This window comes from Alligator sinensis, unplaced genomic scaffold (assembly GCF_000455745.1).
Source record: "Alligator sinensis unplaced genomic scaffold, ASM45574v1 scaffold907_1, whole genome shotgun sequence".
NCBI lineage: Eukaryota > Metazoa > Chordata > Crocodylia > Alligatoridae > Alligator > Alligator sinensis.
In genome coordinates this window covers 1454699-1465193 of record NW_005841925.1, presented here as the reverse complement: position 1 = coordinate 1465193, position 10495 = coordinate 1454699, and the positions used below count along the sequence as shown (strand labels likewise).

General features: G+C 41.8%; 1 protein-coding gene across 5 annotated transcripts in view; it reads left to right on the top strand.

Annotated features, from left to right (window-relative positions):
* LRP5 (LDL receptor related protein 5) overlaps positions 1-10495 on the top strand; it is a 250039-nt gene that overhangs the window by 222626 nt on the left and 16918 nt on the right. For all 5 annotated transcript variants that reach the window (XR_003092970.1, XM_025198577.1, XM_014517749.2 and 2 more), the window contains exons 16-19: positions 2758-2967; positions 5696-5821; positions 9580-9816; positions 10338-10448. Coding sequence is in view for 4 of the 5 variants with exons in the window: in XM_025198577.1 (XP_025054362.1) it covers positions 2758-2967; positions 5696-5821; positions 9580-9816; positions 10338-10448 (684 nt within the window). In the remaining variant the exon portion in view is untranslated. The remainder of the gene's footprint in view (positions 1-2757; positions 2968-5695; positions 5822-9579; positions 9817-10337; positions 10449-10495) is intronic.

Below are 10495 nucleotides of genomic sequence, written 5' to 3'. Positions count from 1 at the left end.
CCCCCCCCCGGGCCCACCCTTCCCATCCCATGATTTTACTGATGATTAAAGTTTTTTAACAGACTTTACTGACAGCCATTCTTAGCTTGAATTTTTTTTTACTGACTGTCTGTAAATTTCCTAATGTTTCGTAACCTTGGGTTGTGTACATTTGTTCAAATAATTCGAGAGAATTATTTAGGGTTTGTTTTCCTGATGGAGAAACTTAATTGGACAGATGCTTGAATGCTGAGCCATTGCACAGCCAGCAGACCCCTACATACACATCTCAGGGTGCACTGGAGGTGCTGCAGTCTGCCTGGCCACAGATGACAGCAGTGCACAGGACTGCCCAGATTAGCTGACCCAGACTACCTTAGAGACTGTATTCCCGTGCAGCACAATGTGGGTGAAGAGGGCTCCCTGTAGGGCTGCACCAGCCTGAGTGGCACACTGTCTCCCTGGACCCATGGTGGAAAGGCTGGGAGCAAAGCAGACTGGGATGCCCAAAGTCTGCGCTGCAATTTCTTTCAGAACGTACATGTACAGAACTTTGCTCACCCACGAGAAACTCTCCTGGGAGCCATTTAACCGTGGTTGTTCCCAGGTTATTTTTCTCCTGGAGTGGCTTTTTTTTGCTCCGGGAGAAAAATTGTGAATGTCTGTATGCTCATGGTTTCTTCTGGGAAAGCAGCAACTCACCCTGTAGAAATTTTATGTTTCTACTTGGCCAAAAGCTATCAGTCAAAACCAAAGCATGATTTTGCCTTTTTTTGTTGTCTTCTATCAAATGGAAGCAGAGAACTGTTGTGTGCTTTTAGCATCTTCTCAGCTCCCTTCTTTGTGATGATACATACCAAAATGCACAATTTGGATAGAGAGAGATGAATTAGCAGTCCAAAGAGAAATAGGGTATATGTTAATCTGTTCACTGCTATTTTGAGCAGTGACTGAATGTGGAGGCTTATTTGAAAGTGGTGACATGCGATTGGAAAGTCTCCATGTCAAATAGGAAATGCCTCAGGGACCTCAGACTGCGCTGGTGATGCAATTTGCCCAGTATTCCCGAAATCTGAGAGAGTGCCCAGGTGGTACCCCAGCTAAGTGAGATCTGCCTGTAATCTTTCTGTATTTGACAGACTCTCCAGAACAGCATTGCATAGCCTCTGCAGCATACAGGGACCTGCTGACATCTTGTCAGCAATCTTAGCATGGGCAATAATTTGCAGACAGATTTATATAAGCCAAGTTCAATATGTTGATGTACCTGGTTTCCCGCTCCCCCCCCCCCCCCCCCCCCCCCCATAAACCAACTGTACTTGAGTTGAATTGTCTTAAGATAAATAGGAAACTTTCCTTACCCATAAAGTGCTGTATCTCATGCTTTTTTCTTCCCTTTCCATATTGTTTGCTACATTCCTTACATCAATGTTCATTTCATTTCTTCTTCCTTTTTTGCTACATTCCTTACATTCATTTCCTTTCTTCTTTTTTTCCCCCCTTTCTGTTCCTCAGGGTTGCTTCATCTCTTGCCCTTCTACATTGCCTCCTCATCTCTTTCCTTTCATAGACCTTACTTCTCCCTCCCTTCTACCCTCCTCCCGTTCTTCCAAGCTAATCTACACTCTGTGGCCCCACCATCACTCATACTGTCTCCCATCCCCACCTTCTGTTCTTCTGCCTTCACCATTTTTCACCCATTATTTTTTTCAATGGCAAACCTGCGTTCTGAATAAACCAGCTACTCACCCCCCGCCCCCGCTTCTCTTCAGTGTCTCCCTCACTTTGCTCCTGAGGCTGCCATCTCCAGCTAGACACTTCAGTGCTTCAGTTTTCAGTCGTGTAGCAGAAAACAGAACAGAGCTGGCTTTTGCCCCTTGCATGTTGGCCATCTGATGGGTGAGATGGGGAAAGCCACTTGTGGCAACCAATGTGTAGGAAGGGAAGTAGGAAATCGGAGCAGCTGTTTGGTGCTACAGGGAATTTTTACAGGAAAAATAATCCATACCAATAGGCAGCACCTGTGCTTTCTCCACCTGCAGTCTTCTGGGCAGGACTCCACATGCTTTCTACTTTCTAGAGCAAGTGAGGCAGGGGAAAGAAACAGCACGTGATTAGTCTGTGATCATTCATGCACTCAAAGCAGGCAAATTAAGGTGACTGAGGCCACAAAAATGCCAAAATTACCTAATGTTTACATAGCTGACCTTGCAATTTCAGTTGTATTCATAACTTAGGTTTGTATGTGTGTATATACCATATTTATTTAAGGATTTTATATGGCCCTCATCTTTGTGATACTGAGTTGTCAGCTTTTAAATTTTTATGACCGGCATCACTAAAGTTCTCATATGCAGATCTTTATTAGAACACCCAATAAGTGTATGAAAGTGTAAGAGCATGAAAGCCTTTCTCAAGAAATATCTCCTTAAAGACCTAATCTTTTAGGGGACAATCCTGCCCTCTACTGCCAACAGATGGTTTCCAATGGCCGTTTAGTATTATACACGTGTAGGTCTGAGAGCTGAGTTTACCTGGGAATGCCTGAGGGAGATATTTTTTATTGTGGCCCTAGCAACCATTTCCAGTTGTACTGGATCAGAAATTTGAATTTAAAACTCCAAAATGCATTCCTGATGGTGACTCCATTCAGGTATAAAGTGTGTTTTGGAAAAAGGGATGGAGGCAGGAGGGTGGGGGTAAGGGGGGGGAGCAGTGGAAGAGATGTAAACAAGTTGGCTGTTGCAAAAACCCAACATTTGCTTTTGATGGTGGCAGGAGCGAACCGTGTGACCCTGGAGGACTCCAACATCCTGCAGCCAATGGGCCTGACTGTTTTGGGGAATCACTTGTACTGGATTGATCGCCAGCAGCAGATGATTGAGAGAGTTGAGAAAACAAATGGATCCAGGAGGACGCGGATCCAAGGTCGAATTGCTCACCTGACAGGCATTCATGCTGTGGAAGAGCTCGATATGGAAGAATTTTGTAAGTTTATTTCAGCGCCTAGTTATGCTGATACTGGTTTCTCTTTAAACTTCTAAATCAAGTGCACAGCATATATCCCAACGTGTGCATTTTTTGATTCTTCAGTCTCCAGCTTGCAGTAAACCCTGATATTCACCCTAAAGAGACCACATGGAGTTCTTGGTTTTGCTTCTTTTTAAAAAAAAAACAAACAGAGACTGCTGAAAGCCAAGAAAAATTGTTTTTCTTAATGAACAATCTTGACTATTTATTTAACACCCAATATACCCAAGTTATTCTCAAAACTGAAGACAGATCCCTGTCCTGAAAAACTGTACTGGGGGTAGGGCTTGATCCCGTAGGGCACTAAGCACGCTGGCATTGAATATATGAGCAGTCCCAGTGACTACAAACAAGTGTTTAGCTGGCGCACACTAGAGTGCTTATCACCTTGCAGAATTGTGACCCTCCCAGAAGAAAATACCATGTAAACCTCTTCTCATTCCTGTCATGAGTTGTCCTTGTACAGAACAATGGTGTTAGTATACAGCTAGCCTGCTGGTTTCCTAAAAGAGAGCAGTCTGTTCTGTACCCACATGCACAGTGCATAATTTGCTCCAGAAGCTGCTTAGATATCTATGACCAAAAACTAGATATATGATATACAGAAGTCAGTTACACTGGCCAATCACCTCTGTAAGTGTATGGGCTGATATGCCATGGTGGAAGATGTCATCCCCAGCGGATGACAGGACTCAGCCATAAGAAAAACAGCTGCACTTTATATTTGCATTTCTCAATCGGCAACTTTACAAACTAGAAAAGGCTTGGATTTAAACTACTAGGCAGTAACTTGTATGAGTTCATCTTAGCTGCTGCTGGTAGTAGTGGGGAACTGTAAGGATGGGAAGAGAAGCCATGTTAGGCCCAGCATGTTTCAAAGGCCCCATCAGTATAGCACTGCAAAGGAGTTTTTTTTTTTCTTTTTTTACTCTGAGCACTATTCAAACAATTAGGGAATGATTTAATGGGGTAACCTAGTGGTACTCAACCTCTATCCCATGGCCAGATCCAGCCAGCAGAGCAGAGCTGTGTGATATGGTCTGCAGGGCTCCCCATGGGTCCAAAGGTTTGGAGGTCATTGCTTCCCTGCTGCCAAATTTCCACACTCCATGCATTGGATCAAGCTGGCACATGGGGCCAGGGCTGGGGCCATGTGCCAGATCACACCTTTGTGCTGACCCTGTTGTGGATTGGCCCACAGACCAATCCCTAGCACCAGATTTGGCCCACAGACTAACCATGCATCACTCATCTGGCTTGGAGCCCAAGAAGGTTGGGCACTACTGAGCTAAACCATGAATGGGGAAAAACATGATTTATTTTGTTTATGTGGATCCTGCTCTCTACTTTGAGTCATACTTGAAAGGAAAAACCCTTCAGGGCTGAAATCTGAAGCTGATGTTTTTAAAGGTGAATCTCATTTACAACAAAACAATTTTTCTAAATAAATTTTCTCCTACTCTTTTAACAATGCATGCTAAATGCAGAGGCATCTTGAGACCAGATATAATAATGACATATTTTTAAAGGTGAAGGCAGATTTCTGAGCTTAAATGACTGATAACACAGATGGAGAGCATGTCTGGCACGGAGCTGTTTCTACATGGCTCCTCCCAAGTAAACATCTCTGTTCATTAGTATCACAGAACGTTTCCTTCTGTGTCTTCAGAAATGAGATGGGTTCCAATCCAGCAAAGCATATCAGCGCACACAGGAGACAGTGTTATCTAGCAGGTAGGGCTTTGGATTAGGAAATAGGAGGCAGGTTCTTTGCTCATCTCTAGGACCCTGGGCAGATAACTTCACATCACCATATCTCTGTTTCTTCTGCACCCTATGTCCTGTATATTTTGGTTGCTTCAGCTGAGAGACATTGGGTGCTCAACACTTTTGAGAATCAGACTACTGATGGAAACACCTAATTATAGTCCTAAAATCATAGAAAAATAGGGCTAGGAGAGACCTGAAGAGGTCATTTAGTCCAGACTCCCTGCTCAAATCAAGATGGTCCCTGCATCCCAGACTAATATTTATCTAACCTTCTCTTTAAAACCTACCAATGATAAAGATTCCATAACTTCCACAGGTAATCTGTTCCAGTGCCTTAACCACTCTAAAAAATTCTTCCTAATATCTAATCTAAATCTCATTTGTAGCAATTTAAGCCCAGTACCTTCAGTCCTCTCCCCTCTGGACACAGAAAACTAACCTCCTGTTCTTTTAAATCGTGGCCTGCTTCTGTGTGCATACTGCAGTTTTATAAGTAATTAAGGAGTTCTTTGAGAGTAAAAGAACTAGGCACCTCATGAGTTGTTTGTTTGTTTGTTTTTAAGTAGTATAAGTTCTTTTTGACATCTAGTTAGCTTCGAAGAGCAGATGTGAAGTCTACTCATTCCTTAAATATACTCTTTTCAAAGAAGCATGTTAAGGTTTTTCTGCACCTGAATTTCCAAATACCTCTAAGCAATACTTTAAAAATCCATGTGTCACATTGTTCAGGAGCAGTCTAGTCTTAGTGAGACTGTAAATGAACTTGGGCATTGACCTCGGAAGTCATTTATTTACTGCATTCATTTCTAGTGAAATGTGGTGGTTCCTCACAGAAGCAGTTTCTGACTTTGCACTAACTGAACATCATAGTGTATTTACAGTATACAATATTCCCTTCTGTATGTTGTTTATACAGCCGCACACCCCTGCTCCCGTGACAATGGTGGGTGTTCACACATCTGCATTGCAAAAGGGGATGGAACTCCAAGATGCTCGTGCCCAGTGCACCTCGTACTTCTACAGAACCTCTTAACATGTGGAGGTAAGTGGACTGTATTAGATGGGGCATGGGGGTTATACAAGGCAGTGAGTTACATAAAGAGATTTGTGGAACTTTTAGGTCCAGGCTCCACAATGATAGACCTAGGCTCAAAGGTGTCATAGATCTCAGTGTTATTAAGTTAAGGAAAAACTGAGTCATTAACTGTCTTTGGTTTAAAAAGATGAGGTTTTCAAAAGCTAACTCCGCGTTCATGAAAGTGAATGAAGTCAGTGGGAGTTTAATGAACGGGAGAGCCAATATTGGGTGTTTGTGATTATTTTCAATCAAACTGTGTAGCTATTTGTAACTTTTACCTGGATATTTTGTTAATACTGTTTTGGTTCTAAAGGTAGGTCTTTTGGGGGAAGTTCTCTGTGAGCTTCCCTCTGGGTCAACAGATAACACACTTGTGTGAGAGTGGAGTATGAGAACTGAGAGCTGCTTTGATTTTTTCCCCCCGCTATTATCAGGAATTCAAGAAAAAGAGAGGGAACAAGGAAAACACAAGAGCTCACCTAGTTGCCTGCCTGCCAAATTATAAAGTTGGCTTCCTGTTTGCTGGGTTTCTTTTTATGATTTTACCATTCAGAAGCATATTTTATCCTTCCCTCTCCCTAGTTGAAGGGATCTCTAAGACAGGGATGTCAAACATGGACCAGGGAGCCTACAGGGTTCTTAGAGGGGTGGAAAATTCAGGGGCAGAGTGAGCAGGGACAGGGCCTGCCACCAAATTTCCATTATGGAGCCACAATAGGCATGCATGTTGGTGGCAGGAGAGAGAGCAATGGCTGTGCTAACCCCTGCTCCTTTGCTCATCCTACTACTACGTCTGAGGAGCACAAGTGAGTTTGACACCCAAGCTGGGATCCCAAGCTCTAGGATAAAACTACCCTCATGACATCTGACTTTTATTGAATGCACATAGCCTCTGGAAAAAAAAAGTACCTGTACCTTTCTGCAGAGTAGGCCCAAGTTGAGCGCTTGTATATGCATTGTGTGTTTATCTCTGACCAAAATTTGGCCTTCAGTCTCTCCACGGGCCATGTTCTGCTTCCCATCTCTCAACCAAAATGCTTCTGCCTGGTCGTAGAACCTTTAGTTCTGGCATTGACACTTGTTTAAGTTTGTCTGATATAGTACTTTTGAGGATTGTCCTCTGAAAGTGGTGTCTGACACCAAGTGACAATGTTGCATCACATATCATGGCCTAGCATTGAAAAAGTCCTAACACAGATAATAAGATCACAATGCAGCATTTTGCGTGCTCTCAAACAGAGCTGGTTTGGGAATGTGATTTGGACATGCTCTTGAAAATCGAGACCATTTCAGCAACACCCAGATGAGCAGGTACCCTTTACCAAATCTTTCATAATTTCAGAAATTGTCAGTGCTTTTAGCATCATACTTAATAAGAGAATAAAATAAGACCTTCGTTTCTTTGGAGAAGTATTGCATCTTCAACATTTTGGCTTCTTTGCTGCTCTCAAGATTTTTTTTTTTTAAATATATGCATTTCTCCAAGATTTCATGTGCTGGCTGAACTTTGACCTCTCTTGGGACGGTCATTTCTGTTATAAACTGTTTTCTTTCCCATGACCACAACATGCTCTGTGGTTTCAGGGTAGTGGTGGTTACTTCTTCAGGAGAAAAATAAATCAATCTCCTCATATTTCTCAGTACATTGCTATTGGAAGACATTGCCAGTGAAATATTCTTACCTCCCACTGCTTCATTATCTGCTGCTATAAATCTGAAAATTCAAGGCCTCCCTTTTTGTCTTCATTCATTTTTAACCTAATCATATGCTAAGCCTGATAAGATTTTTTAACATATCCTGTCTGCAGCAGTAGTAGCCCAGAGCCATTGTTTAATGGTAGTGGATAACACTGGGTTGCAAAAGGTCTGCCCACATAGTCCCACAGGCACTGATAAATTTTAGGTGAAAAGGTATCTGTTCAGCGTAATGTGGCATAATGTTAAATGCAGCTCACAAAGTGATTCTCCTTGTAGTTTTCATTGCCTGTAAATATTTTGTCTACAGAGGAAACCCGAGTCAAGAGTTTAATGCTTGCTGTCTCCAGATTACTTATGTATATGGCCTCTTAATTTATCTGCCGCTGCCATTTCATTGTTTACCTTTGAAGTAGTTGGTATTCCAACCCAGAGCAATCAAAATCCCAATTAGTTCAAAAATCATGAGTTTTTTAGCAGTGAGTACATTTCCCATTTCTTTGCCTTTTGGTTTCTTTGAGATTTCAGGTTACACTTGAATCTCATTTTCAAGCTTTTCTTCTTTATGAAGAAGGGTAGCAACTTTCTTTTTAATGAAAGTACAGGTTTTTGTGTAATCACATGGCACAGAGAGCTGGACCTTTAAAAAGCTGTACCAACATCATGAGAGAATGGCCACCTATTTATTATTGGTCCATTTGTCACCAAAAGGGAAGGTTTGCTGATGCTGGCCACTAGCAGAGAATTCCATATTATACAGTGTTTGTTACACAACAGGTCAGTTAACAAGATCATTACTCAAAGGGGTTCCTATATTAACCTATGACTATTGTTTTGTTTTTGTTTGTTACCTCTTCATCCTCAAAAAATGAAGCTTTGTTAAAATCCTCATAGTCATCAATTTTCAGTATGCTATTACTACTTATGCTTTATATATTCTCCATAATAGATGTGAAGTGTAATTATATACTGCAGCTCTTTAAACCACTTGTTTTACTCAGTTATTAAAACAATAACTGGGAATATCAGTAGAGTAGCAAAGGGATAGTGATCACTAACATCCTTAATCGCTCTGGGCCTGTTTCAAGTTGATGGGAATCTTTCCCTTTCTTCTCATCTGGAATGTTTTCTAGTTGCTTTGCCACAGCAGGTGATTACCATGACTGAAGAGACAGACTCTTCATGGTCGTGGGTAGTATGTAACTTCACTGGTTAAGATCCTAGGGGTGTTTTCTTTCGTTAATACTCTTAACCGGGCACCATCACTGGGCAGGAAGTGGCTTTTGCTGTGCCACTGTAACTTGATATTTGCAACCCTTTATGAGGTGGCAGCAGCTTCTTAATACAGTGCCTCTGGAGCAACAGTGGTGGGCTTGCCTACATCTCTTGATGGCCCGTAGTTAAAAGCTTGTAGATGAGTCAGTCTTCTAGATGTAGACTGGCCACTAGAGGAGGAAAGCACAAGTCACTCTGTGTAAGCAGGGGTTTTGCAGGGTTCAGGTTAAGTAGTTACTCATGAACCCTGACTGCCAGCTTTATTATAAAGATTATTTTAAACCATGATCAGAAATGTTCTAAAATAGTACAGTTTAGGGATTAGAGTTATGTGAAACTAGCAATTCATGCTTTGCAGGTAGATACTGATACTTGCAGTAATTGTTTAAATTTAATTCATAGAATAATCTCTTTGTTGAGATAGTTGCTAAAGCCACAGTAATCATTCAGAGTTCCTGCCATCAGTCCAGTGTTCAGAGACCTGGATTATGCCCTATTTTCCCCTGTCGACATACTGTACTGGTGTCAGGATGGCAAGAATTCATTTGCCAAGCAAAAGGGTACATTTTCCCCTTGCTGGAATCTTGTAATTTTCACAACAGAATTTCAGCCTAGACATACACTTTTCCATACACTTTTCTGTAAAAAGAAAAATAAAATGCACCTCCATTCCCTCCCTCCCCTTTTTTCTTTTTATTCGCTTCTCTGGACTCGGATAAGTGAGTGCATGTGTGATGTTTTCTTTTCTCCAGAACCTCCAACTTGTTCCCCAGATCAGTTTACCTGTGCAACTGGTGAGATTGACTGTATCCCAATGGCATGGCGGTGTGATGGCTTTCCAGAATGTGATGATCAGAGTGATGAAGATAGCTGTCCCATCTGCTCCGCAGCCCAGTTTCAGTGTGAGAAAGGGCAGTGCATCGATGCCCGCTTGCGATGTAATGGAGAAATTGACTGCCAAGATAAATCCGATGAGGCAGATTGCGATAGTAAGATTCAGTGTCCACAGCACCTAGCTCTAACACAGACATCTGCCCTGCATTTAAGAGCTTTTTTGCAAAAAATATGTTTAAAATGAATTGTATGCAACTGAAAGTATCCTGTGATTCTCCCCTTCTCTCTCTGTTTCTGAATCCCATGCTTCACAGCAGAAATTTCCATGTTTGCTTTCATTATGCTAATTATTAGGGTTTAGTGGGAGGCGGGAAATGCAGTTCATATTAAAAATGTGAATGTAAGAAAAAAAGGTATAAAACTAATTTTACTGTAGACCTGGAATAACAGATCTGCAATTAATTTTGGTGGGCTGTCCTTCCTCCTTTGATTTTTAACCACTTCTCTGCTTCTGCTATGTGTGCACGCCAGAATTACACACTGTTGAAACTATATGTGCCTTGCTGACCATTATTAAAACTTTGGATTTCTGAAAATATCTAAATGCTCCACGTTATAATTAGATTTGGACTGAGGATTACATGTGGTGATTTAACCCCTGCTTTTTCTCTTCCAGCAATCTGTCTTCCAAATCAGTTTCGATGTGCCAGCGGTCAGTGCATCCTCAGAAAACAGCAGTGTGACTCCTTTCCAGATTGCATTGATGGTTCTGATGAGCTCATGTGTGGTGAGAGGTCTTTTCTTTGAAATGAAAATGGACTGCATTCAGGCAGC